The sequence below is a fragment of the Erithacus rubecula genome (assembly GCF_903797595.1).
Source record: "Erithacus rubecula genome assembly, chromosome: 3".
NCBI classification, from domain to species: Eukaryota; Metazoa; Chordata; class Aves; order Passeriformes; family Muscicapidae; genus Erithacus; species Erithacus rubecula.
The window spans coordinates 46475518-46498795 of NC_136689.1; the positions used below are offsets into that span (position 1 = coordinate 46475518).

The window sequence follows — 23278 nt, forward strand, 5'->3', positions numbered from 1 at the left end:
TTTACAGCAAAGAGATTTAAACAAATATAATGAGATGAAATATAATGAAATATAATGAAATAATTGTATTTTTCTTTGTTTCACGTCCATGCTTTACTTTAAGTTCAGTATTTTTGTTTATATTGATCCTATGGTGTATTTTTCAGAATAACACAAATCACTATGTAACATCTCACAATAACATGAGAAAAAAAATTATTTTCTGGGTTATTTTGCATTTTTGCTTTTCTATAGCTCTAATTCATTTCTGCATGATCAGGAAAAAGCAGGCAGGGCCAATGAACAGTGAATTTGGAAGACCCAGGAATAAATATATCTGCAATGCTTAGAAATGCAGATAACCAATTATACTTGGCAAAGCACCGAGATATTTTTTTAAGCTCAGAAGTAGACATGGACTCTGTGTGGAAACCATCCTACTCTCCTTTCAGCGATGAGGCACAGAAATTTAAACTGAGGGAAGCAACCTGGGTGTCCTTTAACATTTAGGTGTGACATTGTGAAGTAGCATGTTTTCCATCATGATCCCAGATAGTCTACTTCAAAAAATTATTCAGGACAGAGAGAGCACAGTGCCCTTCTGGAAGTCAGAAAATTAAGACATGGAGGTCTCTCAGGACAGCCAAGCCCAGAAGGCAGGTTGCACTGAAGCCTTCTCAGGCATCCACAAAGAGCTGTTCTGTAGGGCCAGTGAGAGCTCAATCAAGGTTTCATGCATGCTGAGGTGACTGGGGAAGGCTTGACTGCTCAGTAAAACACACAAAAGACGTATTGATAATCTCTGCCTAGGCAGGATGTTGGAAATCTACACTGTCATACTAGTGGTCGGTGCATCACAGGCTCCTCCAAGGTAAACCTGGACTTGACACAGCCTGCAGGTAATCCCTGAGATGTGATCAAAAAGCTCATATTCTTCCTGAGGGTCTTGCTTTGGATATGCAATAGTATTGCTCTGTGTGCACAAGACAGTCTATTTGACTTGTGTCATTATGCAGAGAGGTGGCTGACTGACGTGCAGATCTACAGAGATGACTGGGCCTGAGTTGGCCACTAGGCATTTTTAAGAAAAAATTTCAGCTCCTGTCAGCTATCACTACCCTACTAATAATGGCATCATTTCCATTTGCATTAACAGAAGATCCTATTTAGATTTAATTACAGATTTGTTACAGTCATGCCTGTGGTGATGGGGACAGGACATTCAGGGATTTGGGGAGTAGATCAGAATGTGGATGTTGAAGCATCTCAGACCCACCTCTTACAGCAAACCACTAAATCCTCTTGAACTTGCACTCAGCAAGATACTCTTTAGTTTTAGGCTTTAGTTTTCTCCTCTGAGGAGCTAATTAATTTCTCACAGAAAAGACAGATATTACCATATGCTTTTAGCATTTATAGATGCTTTATTTTAGAGTGCTGGTCTTCCCAGAAGCAATATGGCAACCTTACAGAAATCCAGCCTGGAGTCTTTAAAATATTCTAGGCTTAGTGTGTCCATGGCTGATGGCAGATACTGTCTGGTATGTCCAGCTCATATGCCCAGGTAGGATCAGGAAGGTGTTTATAAACCAAGAGAAGTGTTAAGCACAAGCAGACACAGTACAGTAAGTACCTGACAAAGAGCCACACAGAGTTCCTGCAACAAGAGAGAAAGATAAACGCACAAAAAAAAATTACAGGCATTGTAAAAAAGCTCTATTAATATTAAAAAGTATCAAAGCATATAATCTTGTAAATTTTTGCCCTGGTCAAAGGAGAATCCTTCCTTCCTTTTGCTGGCAATATTGAGTCCATCCTCGGCAAGAGTTTAACACTTAACAATGGCTCTTGCCATCAAAATTTTTGTGGTGTAAACACATAAGGACACAGAGCAGACAAAATTAATACTATCTTCACTTTACAAGTGGGCAACTGAAGCCTGAAGGGAAGAAATTTGCCTAAGGTCCCCCATCAGTGCTAGTCCCATCAGTGCTCTTAGTACAAGCCACTTCTTCATTGTTCTGTTCTGACAAACCCAGTGCTTTTATGTGCTCCTTTTGGAATGCTAATCCCACAGGTGAATGCTCCATGTTGGCATGCACATCTTCCTGATGTGAAAATGCTCGAATTTAAACAGAAATGAAGCCTCACAAATTTAAAAAGCCATAAGTACTTGCTAATTTTGTTTGGCTGTGCAACAGCGAAAAAATGTTTATCTCCCCTCAGGAAGGGAAAAAACAATTTATCCATTTTCTGGACAACTACCTGCAAGATCCATTTTACTGCTTCCTACCAGATAGAAGCAAACTGAAGGTTGCTTTCCTTTTACAAAGGCACTACAAAACTATTGTAGAAAGGACAATGTGTCTTGGTAGACACTCCTGCCAGTGTTAGTGGAAAGGGACAAAGAAAATGAGCAACAGTTGGTGACTCTCACACCATCGACCTTTACCAGGTAATCTGTAAATAACTTCAGAAACAGCTGTTCCCTCGCCACAAAGTGGCTAACTAAAAAATCCACTCATAAATATCTTCTTTTCCTCAAACCTTCAGCCAAAAATAGGAAAATAGAGAAATGCATTCACTTGCCCTGAGGCTCAGGAAGCCCACATTACTTCGGTCCAGGCAGCTGGAAGTCCACCAGCAACCCCTCAGTATCCATCTGGTGAGGGGAGTATGGCAGCCAAATGGTTCAATGAAGGGCTGATAATGGTATTCCCAGGGGGAGCGAAACAAATGGTTAAACTTTCAGCCTTACTCCCTTTCTTCTTCAGGAGGAGGGAAAGAAACATTTGCCAGCATGCACATTATTGCTGCTTTCTCAGATATGACAGGTGAGCAGATACATAAGGAAATTACCCAAGACCAGAACAGTGTTTACACCCAGTGTTTTCAACCTGCTGATCCACTAATTTTGCATACCCACCACTCTACACTTGCATCACATTTCTCTTTTTCGTCTACACTGTTTCTCCCATGATGATCCAGCACTAGTCAGAACAATCTTATCTCTGTGGTTACTCCAAGTGTAACTAAATGCGCATGCAAAGGGAACATTCAACCTACCCAAGAGAGAAGCAGAATTTTTTTAGGTGGCCAGATTTCTGGGTCTAGAAAGGGGGAAAAAAAGGCACGAATCACTTTGAAAATCAGTTTTCTGACTTCTAGGACAACAAATTGAAAAATTTGCATACTAACCACACTGAGCAAGAAGTGGAGACCCTGAGACACAGGAAATTAAAAACTCAAAAATTAATCTAATGAAACAGGATGTTTCCAGCTTGGAACAAAGAGAGATGGAGGGTGCCCTACAAGTGTAGGTATAATGAGAACAATGCAGTTCTCTTTTACCCATTTCACCATAGCTGTCTTCTGGGTGGGAGAGCTGAGACAGTTGTAGATTTTCTCTCTCTCTTGGCTGTGGAGGAAAAAGAAACACCAACAGAGATTGCATCTAACTCAGCTCATTGCAAGTTGATAAAGTTACAGCATGAGAAGGAGCTGCAACCTAACAGATGCCAGGGTTGTGGAAAAGAGTTTTTTTACTGCTTCTCATTACAAAGGCAATTGTGTTAAAAAGTATCTCACAGCAGCAGCATAAAAGTAAAGACTAGATTAATTGCAAAGCCAAGCAGTTTCTTTGAAAACTTTGTAAGAAATATTTAATTTCTCCCTCCCTCCCAATTCCCTTAATATTAAATCTGATTTTACTAGATTGAACATGTTTTGGTTTCTTCGCTCTAAAAGTACATATTATTACATTTCATTTTGAACCTCTTTTTACTTTGTTTTGATTGGGCAGGAGCAAGGACCTCTAGACCATGGTGTCTGGGGATAGCTTTCAAAAAGGATCTGTCTTCAGCAGCCCCCTAAGCATTGGAAAACAAATAATGATTCCCAAAATGGAGTCAGCCTTCAGGAGCAATAGCAAGGACAAGGAGAGGCACACACCAAATTTTATGGCCAAGCACTGATTTCACTTAAACTGTCCTAACAAGATCAGGATTTTTTGTCCTGACAGCTTTTACTGCCAGGCTGCTCAAATTTCCTCTTCCACCAAAGCACATGTCTTTTATCTTGTGCATTCTTTTTCATCTTTTCCTTCTTTTACTTGCTTTCTGCTCCCAAGGCTTCTATTGGAATCTGCAATTCCTTTGAGTTTTTTCTCTTAGCAAAAAGAGTGATTTCCAACATGATCATTTCAGGGCTGGTGTGCTATATATCCCTCTGCTCCATATTATCCAACAATTTACAGAGAGCCTCAAAGTTCTTGTAGTGAGATATTGTACCTTTTCATGTGTCTGTAAGCACCTAATTTGTGAACCCTTTTAACTTGGTCCACTTTCATAGGAAATACAGTGCAGAACTGTGTAGCAGAATTCATGGGTTCATCCAGTCTTGGATAACAGGCAAAACTAATCAATCCTGAAGTTGCCACACAGTGGTAAGAGAACATACCAACAGCATAGAGTTAACACTAAGTAGATTGTTTTATGCAGGCAAGTGTTAGTATTACTAGATTCCTCCCATCAAATGTGCTACCATGGTGGCAAGATAAGATCTGGTAATTGCCTTCTCTGATGACTTAGCCGGGTGGAAGCACCACAGTAATTAAGATAGTTCTGTAGTGCCTCTCAGGTGTGGGGATAGCTGTACTATTGCAAGCAGTAGATTCACTTCAAAATGCTTATTGTTTTAACCTTTGTATTATAATGTAGTCTCTGTCCTTACAGTTAATGCAGTGCATACATAATATCATTGCACAGGTCTTCTCTGCAAAACACAGAACACAAAATTGAATCTCAGACGCTTTAGAGAACTGAAAGAGGAGCTTTTAAACTGGGTTCATAGTTCCTGCTGGCACATTGTACTTGGAGCTTAATTTGGTAGTGATTGCTAGAAGGAATACTTAACCCCTCATGTTTTCTGGAGCTGGAGGATTTCTGCATTGCAGTGTAGTTGAGAAAGTTAGAGTGAGAAGCCTAGTGCTGGGCTCTGTACTTAGACATGGTGGTTTGAAATTCCAAAATCCTGTATAACCTTGATACTTAAAGGAAACTACAGCCACTTGAGCTCTGGTCATGAAGAGAGAGCACTTGCTCTGAAAATAAGCATATAGCTGCAGCCTTTGCTCCTGCTGTTCAGGCTGCTGCTTTTGCTTCTTACTCTGCAAAGTACTGCTATGAACCTTCTTACAGGTTATTAGAAAAGAAAATTTTAAATAATATGCCCTACAACTTTGGTTTTCTGAGTAAAAGATAAGCTATTCTTGGAATCTGCTGAAAAATGAGACAGAACTTTCCAAATCTAAATGTGATTTGCACTTCTGTGTTTGGATGATTATGTGACAGAAAAAGAAGCTGTTCTACATAAATATGAGGTGTTTGTTCGAGGTTGCATAAACCATATTAACTAAAAATCAATAACATGTGCTTCACATATGGCAAATGTTGAAACATTCTGGATACTTTAAAAAAGAAACACAAAATAGAGGGCCTTGCTAATACTTACCACCCAATTAGTTCAGGGTGCTTGAGCTGCTTGTGCAAGTGGTTTATTTTTATCTGCATGTCCTTAAAAGTCCAAAGGAAAAGCAAACAATCTTAGTATTAGTCCATTGGTCTGGTGTGCAATAAAAGTCAAGTCAAAGCTTATTAGCATGAAATCACCACCAGTGCTGACCTTGCAGGTATTATATCCTGATCTCCCAAATTTGGTCTGATTGAAATCTTCAGGAATCTGCCCTTGTGGTGTTAGTTTTATATTGTAGTAACTTTCTGGATTACTTACGTTCTAAATAATACATGGCTAGTTGTTTTAAAAAGAGTCTTGCTGGTTTGCAGACTATAGTCTGAAAAATTTGTAATCTGAAACTTCTCAGTATTAAATTTTTGTATCTTGGAGACTAATGGCAAGCCTACTCTCCACACTTACCTGTGCTAGATTTTTGACTCTATTGCATCTCTATTTATTTCTCTTGTAATTACTTTTTAAAAAAATATTCTAGAATGGTGATAGTCTAAATGAAAAAAGAGCACATACTGTTATATGCAATAAGACATCATACCTTTAAGATTTTTTCCTGTTGTATGATTAATTTTCTTCCTTCCAATATTATTTTTTTTTCCTAAAAGCCAATAAAAATTATAATTTGTTAAGGTAAAAATTTTAATATTAAAACTACTCTTGGTTACATTTTAAATGCAAAGACTTTACTAAAAAGCTACAAATTAGCACTTTATATCCATCAAACATTTATCAAAAATTAGGATTATGTGATCACACTGTGTGTTTGACAGTTGTTCTAGCCCCAGAAATTGTAGTTTGTCTCAGCAGTAAAGGAAAATCTTACAGAGATAAAATTCCTATTAGTTTGGCAAAAATAGACAGCAGGATAGGTGACAGAAGCTGAAGCTGGTGTCCATGCTGAGATAAATGCTTTGAGGGGTGCTATAACTTTTATCAGAACCACAGCATCTACAGAGGCAATCTGCTTGTGACCACTAGGGAGGAATTTTTTTCATTATCATCAGGAGTTAATGCTCTGCAGTGCCTGCATTACATGTCAGACTGGTGTGACAGGCATCTGTCACTGGGGATAAGTGGTGCTGCAGAGTCAACTGCAGCTCTGCTTAGCCATGCTTGTGTGAGCTAATGCTGAGGGGATGGTGGCAGGGGTGACACTGCCTGTGCAGTCATGTACTTGGACAAGATGTACATGCATCAACCAAGTTCCTGACTCTTCTGTCACTGAAAACACCGTGCAGGGCTCAGTAACTTGTGGGACGCAGAACACCCTGAGCAGAAAAACATCCTCAGGAATCGGGGAGTGTGGGAAAGGCCTGGAGGTTGGTGGGAGAGGAGCTGAGTGTGAGCCCCCAGTGTACCCTGGCAGTGAAGAGGAACAGCACCTCCCACCCCTGTGGGCAGAAGCACAGCCAAAGGGAAGGGGTTCTCTTCCTCCCCTTGGCAATGTTTACTTTGAATATGTGGATGCCACATTCCCAAAGGTACCTGAGGGAGTAAGGCCACAGAGTGGCCAGGAGGATGGAAAGGCTCTGTCCCTGAGGTTTTTACAGCCCAGTTGGATGTAGACTTGAACACTGTTGTTTGAGCTTTCTGTGGGAAGTCAGACCAAACATACCCCCCACCCCCAATCCCTTCCCTAAAATATTCTGTGACCTAATGACTCTGCTGACTCACAAATCAAGAAGGCTTAGTTTATGAAGGCCTTTCCTACATAAAACTGCTGCTTTTCTGTAGCTTTCCATGAAATCACAGACATGGGCACCATTTCAAAGCTTTGCTGTAAATTTTGTTATGACAAGAACTTGCATTTAATTGTTTTGTTGGGAAAAAGATCACCTGTTCCTACTGCACAAAAAGAAACAATCAGCCAGTCAAGCGGAGGGGAGGAGGCAGGAAAATTAGTGTATAAGTCAAAACACTCTGTTTTTTTTATCACTTCACTTTTAAAAAATCTTATGGAAGTTGAAGGTATGTGGAAGATTTTAGTCCTAGGAGGTTAATTTAAATCCTAGCTGTGTGTTTAGAAATCCAAGGCACCTTCCACTGAAGGGAGAAACTAAGGTGCTAGTATTTGTTCCTATGGTAAAACAGAAGAAGAAAGCATCTTGTCAGGAAGTCAGAGTTGTGTCCACAAAATTGGAGTTTAGGAGAATGTAAATTTGAAAACTGTTCAGTTACCTGCTGATATTCATTAAAGAAAGGTGGACTATGTAAATCTCTTGTGGATAACTGCATGCCTTGGGACCAAATAATTTGGGATCCACCTTGATCAGAGTTAGAAGAATCCCCAAAGACTCAGTATGCCACAAACTTGAATCTGCTGTGACTCATCCAAAACTCTGTTCTCAAGACATTGTTGCATTCAGAGACAGCACAACAGGGGAGTTTTGTTATGGTAGTGATAGCCAGCAAATTCTTTGCTGTGCCATTTTCTGGACAGAGTTGCACGTCACAGAGCTGCCCTTCATGATCTTCATTGTTCCAAGGAAAGTTCAAACTTACAATCTATTTTAAATATTTTTATAGTTGATCTTCATACTCTTTCATCACATACCATAACTATTTCTTTCTTTACAAGACCATTTTCATACCTTTATAAGTTTGTCATTCTTTTCTTCCAATCTTCTCAATGGCTCCTGCAAACACAACTGTGAATAAAACGGGTTAGCAGTGGGTGAGGGTGGATAGAATGAGACACAAGGCAGTCACAGGGTTAGTGAGATGGGAGACTAAAAATAAGTCTCAATGTAAGTTTTGTATGTCTCAAACCTAACTACAGATATTATTGATGTTAATTATGCTATTTGGTTTCATTCCATTCAGAAAAAAACCCCAACCCAAATAAAATCCTTCCTATACCAGTTATTTGTTTTACAAACAAGAAGATGGGGAAAATGTGTGTATGTATGTATGTGTTCATGAATTCAGCCTACAACCCATTCCTTACTGCAGTTATTCATAGAAACCAGTGGAAGAGCCAGCTGAACAAGAAAAAAAACATACTCCTGCTTGTTTTTACCAATAAAAGCAACTCTAGTCTCTGGCATTCTTATGCTTGTGTCTAAACTGAAAAGCTTGTAAATGAGGAACTGGATTTTTCCTTATGCGTGTAGAACACCTGGTGTACCAAATGCTATCCCTGGTTAAGGATCCTGCATACCACAAGTTAGTTCCTGTTTTATAACCAAAGAGTGTGTTTTCCACCCGCATTCTTCCCCAGAAAAATGCTTGTGCTCTAGTTAACCAACCCTTGAGAAAAAGGAGTGTAGGGACATTTCTGGGCACCGAGTAAAAATGTGCAAAATGTGTGTGCTACAGTATTTATCAAATCATTAACAGCAGAATAAGTTATAATTTGACCACTTGCCTGCAAATTTTTTATGTCCTCTGAACACAGAACATGTTGATGCTTGAGAAATTTGCATTCCTGAAATACAGCAATCTAAAAATTTAAATCAAATATATGTCATGAGAATATGTTTAAAATATACATTATTAAGAACAAAAAATGCAGTGAAGAGTAGGGTTTTCCCTCCATTGTCTTTATACAAGGATTCTTGATTCTTTCCACCTGCGCATTTTGTTCAGAGAAGTGACAGTTCCCCTGTGAAGCCTAGTCATGAAATTAACTTGCACAAAAATGCAAACATTTCTAATTGTCTTTGCAGGAACAGCCATTTTAGTTATGCTTCCCATCAAGGACATGATTTTCAAAACATGCCCGAAACATTATGATAACAATAGGTGTCACTTAAGAACATTGGAAAAATGAAGGCTGTTCTCAAGGTAAATCCTTAAATACTTTAAATCATATTTGGCATTATTTTCCAGTGGTCTTTAATTTTCAGGAAATTCACAGCATTTGGAAAGTACATAATGTATGTACATTCCTTTTTTGCAATTAGCAAAAGTAGAATATTGCCTGCTCTCACAAGTTTTCTTTTGACATGTTGCTGTCAGTTAATATGTTTGTGTGTGATTGTATGCGTGCTCTGCCCCCTTCTCTGCATAAAAAGCACATGAAACAGAGGGTCAAAGGTATTTCAAATCACCCGGAAAAATTCTGCCAACAGTGAGACCAAGGCAGTATAAATAATTTGCTCACATTTTCACCATGAATCAGCTGCAGGTATTACAAGATGGTTTGGGGTCCTTGGCCAATGACCCATTAGAAGTCTCCATCCTACCTCCTTTGTCTGCCTATCCAATTCTTTCTTGCCCATTGGAGAAGTGAAATCTGCAACTTCTTTCTGTCCCATCTTCATCCTTGGGGACACAGGTGATGTCTGAAAACTACAGAATTAGTCTGTCAGGTGAAGTATTACAGCTTGGGCCACTGTTCTGGTTGGATGAAAACAGGCAAAGCAGGTGCAAGAGCATTAAAACAGAAATCCAAATTTCACCATACCATTTGCATTTCATTTCTGCTCCCACATGCTTTTTGTAGTTACATGAGGTGATGATAAAATATCTGAATCAATATAACACTGCCTTATCCTATTTTTAAACAATGTTTGATCAACTTTGGTGAACTTTCTAAAGCATTTTATTGCATTCACATTTTTCTGTACTTTTTCATTGTTTGAGTCAATGAAGAAATGGGTGCACCAAATATATAAGGAACAACCTTATCTCACATTTATTTTAGCTGAACAAGAAGAAGGAAGCTGACAAAAGCTCCAAAAGAAATCGTGTTTTCTTGGTGAGATTTGAGTGGTCTGGGAAATGCCTGTATTTCTGCTCAGACCTACCTTACACCCAAAAATGCCTGCTTCACAACTTTATTATGCTAAGTACTCTAAAGTTGTTTCATAGAATCTTAAAATCACAGAAGCATGGGAAATGCTGAGTTGGAAGAGATTCATCAGGACCATTGAATCCAGCCCCTGACCCTCCGCATGTCGCCTCAAGAGTGACACCATGTGCCTGAGAGCACTGTCCAAATGCTTCTTAAACTCTGTAAGGCTGGTATTGTCATCATTCCCTGGGGGGCCTGTTCCAGGGTCTAACCACCCTCTGGGTGAAGAACCAGCTTCAGATCATTCCCTCAGGTCCTGTCACTCATCACCAGTACCTGCCCCACTCTTTCTCTCATAGGGATGTTGTAGATTGAAATGAGATCTCTCCTCTCCTCTCCTCTCCTCTCCTCTCCTCTCCTCTCCTCTCCTCTCCTCTCCTCTCCTCTCCTCTCCTCTCCTCTCCTCTCCTCTCCTCTCCTCTCCTCTCCTCTCCTCTCCTCTCCTCTCCTCTCCTCTCCTCTCCTCTCCTCTCCTCTCCTCTCCTCTCCTCTCCTCTCCTCTCCTCTCCTCTCCTCTCCTCTCCTCTCCTCTCCTCTCCTCTCCTCTCCTCTCCTCTCCTCTCCTCTCCTCTCCTCTCCTCTCCTCTCCTCTCCTCTCCTCTCCTCTCCTCTCCTCTCCTCTCCTCTCCTCTCCTCTCCTCTCCTCTCAACACTCACCCTCCTCTGCCTAGCCGGCCATACTTTGCCTGATGCACCCCAAGACATGGCTGCCTTTCTGGTTGCCATGTTGCCTTCCTGCTGACTCATGTTCAACTTGACCAGGACCCCTAAGTCCATTTGCACAGTAATACTTTCCAGCCTCTCATTCCCCAGTCTGTGCACACAACCAGGGTTGCCCCATCCCGGGTGCAGAATCCATCATTCACCTTTGTAAACTTCATATGATTGGTGATTTTCCATCTCTCTAATTTTCTATCTCTCCATCTCCTCTCTGCAGGATCTGTCTGCCCTCAAGGGAGTCAACAGATCTTCCCAGTTTAGAGTTATTTGTTTTCTGCTTGCTCTGGAAGTCATAATAATGAGGGAATTTGCTCAGGTTGCACTCACTTTTTGTAATGTCGGTTTTCACTGCAAGGCTGCTTGTTTTCATTGAGAAGTTTGGAATCCATCTTGCTGAGATCTGTCTTTGCACTATGTGGATGAGGTCACATATGAAAGCAGTATCTTCCTACAAAAACATTTCACAGAAAAATCTGCTGTTTGACACAAAATACTATGTTATGTCCCATCTCCTGCAGAGCTTGAATGAGATGCTCAGGACGACTATATAATTTGCCCTCCGAAATTTTTCATATCTGACAGACTTCACAGCAGGTTGTCTCATATATTAGTAATATCAGATGTTTTTCAGATGTTGAGGCAGGCTGGTACAAAACCAATCTCATACCAAGCTCTAATAGAGCAATACAATTTATTTCATAGCAGTAACAGCATAAAACTGGAAAATGCAAACACAAAGGGTGAGTGCTGTTCAGTTCAGGTTGAGCAGGGCAAGCAGGGCTGGTCCTCACACTACCCCCTCAATCCCACCACAGCTCCCAGCCCCACTGCCTTACCTGCAGGGTTTTGCTCTTAGGGGCACCCTCCTCTGGCAGTTCACAGATCCCAAACCCTTCATGCAACCAAGCAAGGTGTAAAACTTGTTGATTTTGGCTTCTTATTTTCTCCTGATGGTGATTCTCTTAGATACCTGTCCCATCATTGGCACTATTAATTCTTGTTGCGAAGGATCTATAAAACTTCCCTCTTTGGTTTTGTCAGCAAAGCATCTAGGCTGCTGGAGAAGAGGTTGCTGGAGCTGGAGCAACCAATTTTGTAACACAGGACTGCTTCATATTCAGGACTCAGATTGAGAAAACACTTAGGCAAAGGAATAATGACCAGCTTGAATGAGAATAATAGTGCTTGAACTTAACTGTGTGCTTTTAAAATTGGGCCTTATATCATGCCAATCAAATTTTAAATCTATTAAAAACTCTATGACTCCTGCTACAAAAAGCATGTACTGGACTTCCTTACTCAAAACAGGAAACATGCAGCTAGGCCCTTGAAAAAGCTAGCAACATTCAATAGTAACACAGTAGAGACTTAAAATAATGTTGGCTTACTTCTTGCTAACTTTTACTAAGCAGAAAATTCAGTGTGCCACTACTTCAGTGACAGTCAGTTAAGTGCTTTAATGAACAAATGGTTATATATTAAACAAATGGTTATATATTAAATGCTAAAGAGGGCATTTTTCTCCTCCCTTGAGACAGTCTCAGTGGAAACTGAAAAGCAATTATTTTTTGACATCTCAGGTCCTCCTATTTTTAGAATGCATCACAGTAGGTCCACCAAAAAGTAATCTGAGTGGCAGAAGGATTAACTGTGCAGTGAACAGCAGGAGATAGGATGATATCTGCAACATAATGCACATACAGCTGAAGGGATTGATTGGAAGTAATGCATCCTTGTGAAGTCAGATATATTTTTATACGGGCATAGTCTACAAGCAGAATCATGCAACTTAACACCTCAGAGCTCTTGCTGACCAAGCAGAGTACATATCTTGCTGTACAACTCTATTAAATTAAGCCCACAAACATCCTAAACTAAATAAACGCAAGAATTTATTAATTAAACCATGTGCTTCTATAGGAGATGAATATAATGTCAAAACTTTTAACTTTTTCAACAAAACCTGTGTGGTGGACAAAACCTGGGATCAGTCTCTGAAGCAGTTGATACAGCAAGCTGCTGGCTCATGACAGCTTAATTTGGCATGCTATTGCTGAGGTCTGTTTTGAGCAGCCCAGCTAGGCTGTCACTTTTCAGAGGCAGTCTCTGAGGAGCTAAATTTAGATGCAGTGCTACATGCTAATGTATGAGATTCAATCAATTCAATGAGATTCAATGGATCAAATATTGCTGCAATACATGTCTGATCAGCTGTAGCAAGCATTATTTCCACTAGTCCCTAAATTAAATTCTCAGTTTAGTTTTAAATGGAACAATGATTTTGATGTTGCTACTGATGCTGTTTTATATTCATTCTGAGTTTGTTTTGGTGCCTGTTTGTATATTAGAGACATTCTGAGTCTCTGCATCAACTCCTAGGGATGGGCTAGTGTAGTGCACTGAAGACTTCTTTTGAAGTCCATTGGCATGACTGCAAAATGGGAACCAGAGAGCTGGGTCTCATGGCAATTTGCACTGTTTTTGTTGTGTAGGTGTGTGATGTTAGCAGGGAGCAGGCATTTTTAGTTCAGACTTCTAAAACCTGTATTCAATGATGTTCAGCTATGGACTATGAATCAAGGCTGTCAAAACAAGGATGTTGCGGTGTTTGTATATGTTCGTGAACACATGCATGTAAAAGACTAGGGAGAAAACAAAATATAACTGCCTAACATACGATAGTTTTGGCTTTGTGTCCACTTCTAAGAACCCTTGGAGATGGGAATGGCATCCAGCCTTTCAGGAAGAAGCCATGTTTTAACTAGAGAGTTAGTGGGAGTGTAGCCTTAAGATATTATAAGCAGGGTGGTACAGAGGGGCAGTGACTGAAGCAGTAATGGTGTAGGACATGAGACAAGAGGCCTAGGTAATTAGGAGGACATTGGCTTGGCTCAATTTAAATAGCAACAGATATTTCCTCAAAGAGGCATTGTCTTAATTGCCACCTTTGACTGCTAGTTCTTTCAGGCAGTGATCAACTCAGCAATGCACGAAACACCAGTGCTATGGGGCTCTCCTGGTAGACCCCAATCCTCAAGCATATCCACAATGACTGCAGTTTTAGCAGCTGTAACTCAGGTGTAGTATGTTTAGGTTTAGTGCTCAGCTAACTCGATAGAAAGCATCAGCCATCTAGCCATCCCATTCATTGGCTCTTTTAAAGACATCCCCAAAACAGTGGGATTGATGCCAATAAGGGAAGCAGAGTCTTCAGGCTGAACATCCCAGACACATATGGCTAACCCTAACAGCCTGCTGGGAGCTGTAGTGCCATCATGTCCCTCTCTGTCCATTCTCCCAGCATTTAGAAAATTGGAAATGCTGTCTCACAAATGGAAGGGCATGGCTCTAAGAAAAATCTAGACTCATCTCTCTCTAAGAGAGTGTCGATTTTGCACTGCTCAAATTTCCTCATTCCCTGAATTTGTGTGGCAGTCTCAATCATGTCATATTCCAGACTTCATGCCTTTGCTTCTAATTCCTTTTTCTGCTTGTGCTCCTTTACATATTATGGCTGTCTTCCTTCTTTGAGACAACTCTGGCTCTTACAGACCACATACTTCATTCTGTGAAAACACTGAGGTGCCACTTGCAATCCCACACAGGACAGCTCTCCCATTCTCTGAAGGAAGGTAAAATCTTGTGGTCACCACGGGCAGAGGGTCTCACTTGAAAAAATCAAGGGTTTCAACTATTCTGTGATACAGATGTCTGTCCCCATTTGTGCAGCTGACTGGTCATTTAAATTTAGTTTATACAGAGATTTCTCATTTGTGTACGGGTGAAGAACTTCTAAATCTGAGTTCATCACTGCTCTGCATCCATCATGACCTCTCAAATTCAATTTCATTGTTTATTCAATGGTATTTTCTTAAAATTCTGTGCTATGTCCAAGTCACCTCAGAAAAGAATGTCTGCCATGAATACTCACAGAGTGGATGCCTTTATTTTGTTTTTAGTAGACACAGTGCTTAAATTACCTCTGCTTCTCTTCCATGTTGCTTGAAAGACTTGGTTTTCCTTTGGATTTTTTTTTTTTTGTTTGATGGTTTTTGGTGGTTTTTTAGGCTAGATTTGGCAACCATGAAAACTGCATGCTAACATCTGAACAGGAATAAAAAAGAGGGATATTTTTATGTCTTTCTTGGATTATCTTTTCAACTCAAAGAGTTCCCAGAGAATGTTCCAAAGCTCAAGACTGGTAACCCTCCCAGCAGAATAAGACTTCTGTGCTTTTTCCAGGCAAAGAGACAGACAAAAAATAACTATCAGATAAAGCTTTGGAGTTCCTTGAATTTACATATTTCTTTGCAAAATTAAGTTGTACACTTCTGCAGGAAAGGAGCTGATGTGCTGTAAAATTTCAGAATATATCTCTTGCTTTCAGTGGCTTCACTGCTTCTAGTATCCAACATACCTTTCTTGTGGCTAAGCTGCTTCCTTTTTTTCACTGACCAAAGACTTTGACCGGGTTTCACTGATTAGCAGCACTGGAAAACCCAAATGGCAGAATTAGATCATTTTTGCCTCAAAAACAGCTCTCTGCCCATAGACAAACTTACTCCCAAACCTGGCTACTGAAATAGCAGAAGTAAAGGTTGCTTTCTATTTCAGTCCCAGCACCGTATACTAACTTTGCCCTTCAGACATTGGAGCAGAAAACATGCCATCCTGCGTTATGGGAAAGGTCCCATCCTGAAAGTTCCCCTCTAACCCAAGTCCTTCTATTATTTCTATGATAAACCCTCCAGAGAATTCATTGCCACGGTGGATAACTCAAGGCTCGAGTAGCTGTTCTTGACCACTGCTTGTTGCTCTTCTGTCTTGTGGAAGATACAAGAAATATTTTTAAAACAAATCCATACCTCCTCTGGCTAGTAAAGGTCATCTTAAATCAACTGCACTCTGTAGCTGCTGGGGCTTGGGGTCAAAGCCCCTCGCTGCCAATGATCTACCCGGATAGGGAGCTCCACAGAGAACAGTCTGTCCTGGCATCTCAGGTTGGCTTCAGCCACAAGGTACTAATATGCAAGCAATGCCTGGTATTCAGGCGATCAGCTCTTAGAATTATTTCAGCTCTAGAGTGATTTCACTCAGCTTGCAAGGTACCTTCAGCCAGCACAGAGAGATGAGTTCTGCAGAGTTCTTTATTGTCTTCTATTGCAATTGGAAGTCCAGGGACAACAACAGTCCACTGAACTGGGTAAAAGCGAAGTTTTTTAGGGGGTTAGTGTGACTTGACAGAGTGTCCAATAGTTTGCGGTTTTGGGAATATGACCAATGGTTTTACAAGGAGATAAAGCAGGGGGCTTGAAAGCAAGGAAACATTTTTTAGCCTAGTCATCATGACTAAGCAATTCTTATCTAGGGGATAGCTCTCCAAGGAGGTCTTTCAGTGGGCCCTGCTCTCTCCACAGTGCTCTATTTGAACAGGAATCAATAACCTTTTTTCCTCAAAGAAGGCAATTCATTGGCTTTTCTGTAGAAGTTCAATAATCTTTTCAGTGTTCAAATAATCTGCACACAATCCACTAAATTTTGATTCCAAGGGAAAACGTTCAAGAAAATAATAAAAAGATAATGCAAAGAAGCATGACTGTTCCGAATACATCTGGTAAGGTCTATGAACAGGAAGAAAATTTGTACAAATTACTGAATACATCTTTCTTGTAAATTGGGTTGACATCTTGATACTGCAACTCTTCAGCCTCCTTGGAGCCTTCCTCAATCTAGGCTGTTCTGTATTTCTCATTCACAAAGCGTTCCTGGATTGATAAAAGCTACAAAGGGCCATGGCTGCTTCTATCCTTCAAAGTCTTATTGACTCATATCCTCTTCATTGTTCCAATAGTTTCCCAAGTCTTCTGATCTGCTCTCAGCAAAACACCATGGATATATGTCTACAACTCTCATTTTCATCAGATGCAAGCATAGTCCTCACAAAGAAGTGTTGCTGCACATAGTAGGAAACAGCACCTTGCTGAAGGCTTACTAGCTCAATCACTTTGGTGCTGCTTGTACTTTCTTGTTCACAGTGAGACAGATATTAATGAGAGGAGATTGAAAGGGATTTGCAGCCTGTGACATTGCACATTGTACAGATAATGGGTTGAACCTCTGGTCTGTTAATATGCAGTTTCTCGGTGCTAAAGAAAGGACATGATAAATCAATCGGCAAATTCCAAGATCAGACGTTGTTCTGATTATAAAAACTTTCTGCAACCACCAACTAGGAGGTAGGAGATTGCCTTATCATGTTCTTATGCTTTTGACCCTTCAAGTGTTTGTTGCTGCTGTTGAGCTGAAAAAGAACCAAAAGTTCCTCATCTGAAAGAATAGGATTGGGAAAGAGCAAGAAAGAGAAGGAAAGACTGATAGATCAGGAGTTGCAGGCCTGTCTTCTGGTGACAATGACTTTGTGTTCACATCTGACCCCATACCCCTTTTCTGTACCATTTTGTTCCATTATTATACTTTATCCTTAATCCTCACCCTGGTGGGATTCAAGATTCTACTTGAACACAAAGTAAAATAACTGCACACCAAATAGTAATGCCACGAAAGTTAAAGGTTATAGTGGTTGCATATTTGCTCAAACTTTTTTCTCTCTCTTTATAAATCTGTAGTTAGAAGGAAACTTTGTACAGTTCTGCTGCTTTTCTCTGGAAGGGACAGTATGAATCAGGCAGTTTTCCTTGTAAAGACTGAGGAGGCCGTTGCAGGCTGGTTTCTAGTGTGAGTTTTTGGCATGTGACTGTGGCACGGTAAAAAATTACTCCCAAAATCACACAGATGAGCAACAGTTGTTGACTTAACCACTGTATCGTTTACTGCATACCTGAGGGATGTTTTACTTCGGAGGAAGTACTGGCATGTCTGTGCCTACAGGTATGGAGCATTGGGAGATATTGCAGCAGGGCTGCCAGCTTTTGTGACACAAAGGGTGGATTTGGCAGTGAGGTTCCATGCCCAACAACAGCCTTCTCTACACACTCACTAGGGCCCACCTGGCAGCCAGGAATCATGGAACCATAGAATCACAGAATCATAGAATCACAAAATCATGATCATAGAATGGCCTGGATAGGAAAGTGACCTTAAGGATCATCTAGTTCCAACCCCTCCCTGCCATGGACAGGAACATGTTTCACTAGATCAGTTTGCTCAAAACTCTATCCAAAATGGTCTTAAACACTTGCAGGGATGAGACATTCATAACTTCCCTGAGAAACCTGTTCTAGTGCCTCACCACTTTCACAGTAATCAATTTCTTCCTAAAATCTAATCTACACCTTCCCTCTTTCCATTAAAAGCCATTGGGCCTTCTCCTGTCACTACTTGCTCTTTCAAAAGTCCCTTTTAATCTTTCTTGTAGGCTTCCTTCAGGTACTGAAAGTCTGCAATTAGGTCACTCTGACGGCTTCTCTCTTTCAGGCTTAACAATTCCAATTCTCTCATCTTTTCCACATAGGAGAGGTGCGACATCTCTTTGGATTCACTCCAACAGGTCTGTGTCCTTCCTCTGCTGGAGACCCCAGAGCTGGATACAACACTGTAGGTGGGGTATTAGCAGAGAGAGACAGAGGGACAGAATTCCTTTCCTCACCCTACTGGTCATGCTGCTTTGGATGCAGCCCAGGACATGTTTGGCTTTCTGGCACATTGCTGGCTCATGTCCAGCCTCTCATCCATCAGCATCCCCAAGTCTTTCTCTCCAGGACTGTTCTCAATCCGTTCATCCCCCAGCCTGTGCTGATACTGGGGTTTGCCCTAACCCAGGTGCAGCACCTTGTACTTGATCTTCTTAAAGCTCATGAGATTCTCATCACCCACTTCTCCTGCCTGTCCAGGTAGCTCAGGATGGCATCCCACCATTTAGATGTGTCATCCACACTACTCAACTTGGTGTCACCTGTGAATTTTTTAAGCATACACTGGATCCCTCTGTCTGTATCAAAAATGAACATTTAAAAAACAAAAAGAAGACCAACCACATCTAGTACCAAAAGCACAGGCAGATCTTATCTCTCTGCACCTACTTCATGAGAGGCAGCAGAAAAATAAGGATGTGTATGGTTCTCAGAGGTGACTAGATATGGGACAAGATGCAGCATGGGAAATTTGAGTTAGATATAAGACAAAAAAAAGTACAGTATGAGAACAGCCAAACTTTGGGACTAGAGCCTGCAGATGATGTGACCTCAAGTTTTTGAGCAATTCAAACTCTGCTGGTCCAGGCCCTGAGCAACCTGACATAAGCCAGCCATACTTTGAGTGCCTGGTTAAAAAAAACAAAAAAACAGATAAAGCTACATTCACATTGAAAGTGCAAGTTTTGCTTCTCAAAAAATCAAATTCTCAGGAATATTTAATTCGCCATATAACTGCTGAGCTTCTTAAAAACCCTTAGCTGCTTTTTGCTTGAGACAAGAGTTACTGGGTTTCACAAGTCAAATGAGGATTTTTTTTCTGGAAACCTTCCTTTCAATTATTGAAAGTCAAAATACAGCCTGTAGGTTAAAGCATGAGACACATTAGGTGAAAAGTAGTTTAATTCTGACCCAGTAGCAGCCCTGTTAAGTAACTTTGAAAAAAATATCTTAAGTCTTTCATGCCTGTAATATCATATAATATAGGATTAGCAGTTTAATACATAGATGAGGAAAAATTCAACACTTTTAAGATTTTTTTCATTTGGATGTCATGGAAAATACTTTTTATTTGAGGAAAGCTACTATTATATCTTTTTCACAATGAATTGGCTGTAATAATTAAATGACAGGTCACTAAAAGAGTATTTCTATGCTTATTGGTTATTGGGAAAACAGTTTATTAAACCTTGCAAAGAGTAGTTAAACATTGTTAGGGAAAGTATTTCTACAACTATTGATTTTTATCTTTTGGAATATTAACATGGGGATAAGACAGAACATTTAATGAGCCTTTGGATTTAAAAGTCCCCAAGCATATGCACATAATGTGGAAGAAAGAGAACATCCTTATTCTGAACAATTTATTATTCATACTGAGCTTCTGGGAATGCAACATCAAGACTTTGAAATATGAGTTTGTCCTACTCTGCTACTGGTTGCATGGCAGGTTTTATAGTTATTCTGCTGTACCACAGATAATGACTTTTTGAAATTAAATGGGGTCAAGGAATAATTGCAGCTTTGCAGGTACCTGTGTTGGTCTGACAGATTTTTGGTAACAGAGGTATGAAATGGATACAATTAAGAATAGAGCCAACAGTGTATTATAAAGATGACCATGATACCTGATAGCAAATCCACCCCATATCTTTCTTCTTTCCACATTTTATTTTCTCCCTCCATAAAATGGTTGAGTCAGTACTTTTCGATTATAAAACAAGTGCAGTATACAAAAAGCACATGCAGAGTGGATGCTTACATCTCTCTTGAAGACTACTGTTTGATAAGGAGGTAGAAGCATTTCAGGAGTACCAGAAAATTTTCAGCATTTCAGGATGCCCAGCTTCAGGGTTGTTACAGATATTTCATCACTGTATCCTAGGGAATGTTCCTTCAAGGGCTGTCAGATCTCCTCTTAGGTATTATCTGAGCAATTGAGGAAAACCTGTTGAGAGGCTGAGTGGCCTTCATACCACACAAGAGAGATACCTCCCATGTCTATATATATTTCCACAAACACATACTCCCATGTGTAATATTCACTTTCACTGCAATTTGTCCTCTTTCTTTCACCTGTAGCCACTTTAAAAAAACACATTTTGCAATAACAAAAAATATTTAACATATAGTGAACAGAACAAAACCCATCTTCATCAATGAACTTGATAAGTGAGATGATAACAGCTGGTCCAATCCTGTCTGTCAGCTGTTTGTGGCTGACAAGCAATGGGTGGCACTTCAGGAAACAGACAGAGCTGAGTTTCAGTAGCAGTTCCTCATCAGTGCTTCTCTGCAAAGTCCAGGAGTCACACAGAGTGAGGCAAATGTCCTGCTATACTGCTAGAGAGTGGCTGGGTAAGTTCTGCAAAGGTCCTCAGCAGAGGTACTGAAGACAGATCAGGAGGAAGGCAATAGTATCAAACTCAGGTGCAAGTGCTAAAGGTCTGGATGGAGCTTAAGGGCTCCTGGTGGGAGGTAAGATTACAGCAGAGCTGAGGGAAAACATGACAGGAGAGAAGTTAAAAGTACTTTGGGTTCTTAGTCCACTGCAGCAGTTATGAATGTCATATTTTATGAAATCAGTCAAAGTAAAGTGGTAGTTGAAAGTGTATTTTGGGAATATTATTGCAGAAAAGACTGCTGCTCTCCTTTTACAATAGCATCCTCATTTTCATAATCCTTTCTGAAATTTATTTTAAAAAAAGAAGGAAGCATAATTGTTTTGCCAATTAATCTTTGAATAAAGAATAAGAAAGTAATTTCTTTAATGATTCTACTGGTTCCTCATTGTCTCCAATACTTTTCACGATGAGTAAATTTTTCAGAATCAGCTCAGATGCTGATCATCTCAAGTCGCCCTCATAAAAGGTTACCTGATCTACCTTCACTTTGGCACTCACACAGCTCAGCAATGAAATGAAACCTCATCATGGGCCACAAGAGCAAGAGCCCAGTCAGCAGGTCAAGGACTACAGCTGGCAAATCAAGAGTGTGATTATTCCACTCCATAATGACCTGTTAGGCCACACCTGGGATGTAGTGTCCAGATTCTGTCTTCCTCATCCAAGACAGACATTGAAAAACTCAGAGTAGCAAAATTTCCCCTGCTGGAAATACTCAAAGCTCAGTTTGATGGACTCCAGATACCTCAGTCTATAGCCCTGCTTTCAGTAGGAGGTTTGACAGTAAAATCTCTTGAGGTGCCTGCCAGCCTGAATGTTTTTAAGATTCAACAGTCACAATCTACACAGACTTTCTGCAAAGTTCTGCAGAGGTACCAAAACTGGCTCTGGAGGAGCTAATTGAAGTGCTGAAGCCTCTAAGCGTGAAAAACATGGATAAATTTGATGAGGGAGTGTCACTCCAACAGAGATTTATCATTAACTATCTACTTAAAGCTAGCTTAGATATTTTTACACAGCATTGTGCTCTGAATTGCACACATATCTCAGGCTCACATGGCAACATGCATATCTTCTACATCCAACACTGTAAAGAAAGACTCCAAGAAATCTACCATTTTACCCCTAAAAAAGCCATGTGCAGGTCGCTTCTGAATCTGAAATCAAAAAAAAAAAAAAAACAAAACATCCAGGGGAAAAAACACTTCAGAAAAAATAATATAATAATAGAACCTCTCAGCAGTCTAATGAACTTCTTCCTAGCCTAGAATTGATCTCTGTTGCACAGCTGAAATTAAATTCATGTGAGGATAATCTTAGGTGTGGGCATGGAATGAGGTCAGACACCCACTAACATGAATAGAGGAAAAAATGTGAAAATTAAGTGGAGATATCTTTTGATACAGAATTCATTATCTTATTTTAATCCCACTGAACAGAAAGAAATCTTTCCTCTTAAGTTGAAGATAAGGGGGAAAGAGTTTTAGCCAAAATAAGAGACCTAGGAAAATCTGGATTGGATACAAAACAGGCACTGCTTTATCTGCACTTTCTGTGCTAGAGGTATTTGTAGTAAATGGTGATCTCTCACCATGAGGGTTATAGAAACCCTTGAATCATTTTCATTGATGATCCTGATTTGATGGTGCAGGGAGAAAAAGGCAGGAATGGAAATTGCTATGCAGTGAGCTGGTGCTTCTCATTTTCATCTCAGTTGCACAATTAAACAAATTAACTGCCTGCTTTATTTTCTTAAACTCTCCAAATTCTTACCATTACTGATATCATCAGGAAAGCTATTTTGGTGAGATCTTTTCTGTGAAGATGTACTGGAATTAGAGCTTAATTTGCTAACTTGAGAACCAGAAGCAATGGGGCTAGAGGTATGGTACTGTGGCCAATCTAACATATCCTGTTGATAAGATAAAGGTCAGGTCACCACCCATCTGTGGCTGTTTTGCTTTGGGACCAGAGCTCATATCTGCACAGTTTCCCACTGTGCCAGACCCACCAAAGCCTCTCTATCACTCTGCTCTGCAACTGAACAGGGGAAAGAAGATATAAAAAAAGTTTCATAGGTTGAGATAAGGAGCAGGAGAGATGATTCACCAAATACAGTCATGAGCAGAACAAACTCAGCTTGGGGATATTAACTGAATTTATTGCTAATGAAATAAGCAGGGTAATGAGATGTAAAA

The 23278-nt window shown here is 40.2% G+C and overlaps 1 protein-coding gene across 4 annotated transcripts; it reads right to left on the minus strand.

Moving 5' to 3' along the window:
* Positions 1–1407: 1407 nt before the first annotated feature.
* Positions 1408–18279, minus strand: LOC306800428 (uncharacterized protein). 4 transcript variants are annotated; one of them, XM_079302528.1, is made up of 11 exons: positions 17865–18278; positions 15444–15516; positions 12816–12895; positions 11354–11470; positions 9696–9801; positions 8100–8156; positions 6047–6106; positions 5491–5552; positions 3331–3397; positions 3046–3089; positions 1408–1636 (listed from the first exon to the last, which is right to left on the minus strand). In XM_079302528.1, exons 4-11 carry the CDS (start codon positions 11413–11415, stop codon positions 1486–1488), a joined length of 609 nt encoding a protein of 202 aa, XP_079158654.1. In that variant the 5' UTR covers positions 11416–11470; positions 12816–12895; positions 15444–15516; positions 17865–18278; the 3' UTR covers positions 1408–1485. The 4 variants fall into 4 exon arrangements, with proteins under 4 accessions (XP_079158654.1, XP_079158656.1, XP_079158655.1 ...); XM_079302530.1 differs by lacking the exon at positions 12816–12895 and having other exon boundaries at positions 11354–11474; positions 17865–18279; XM_079302529.1 differs by lacking the exon at positions 15444–15516.
* Between the last annotated feature and the right edge of the window lie 4999 nt (positions 18280–23278).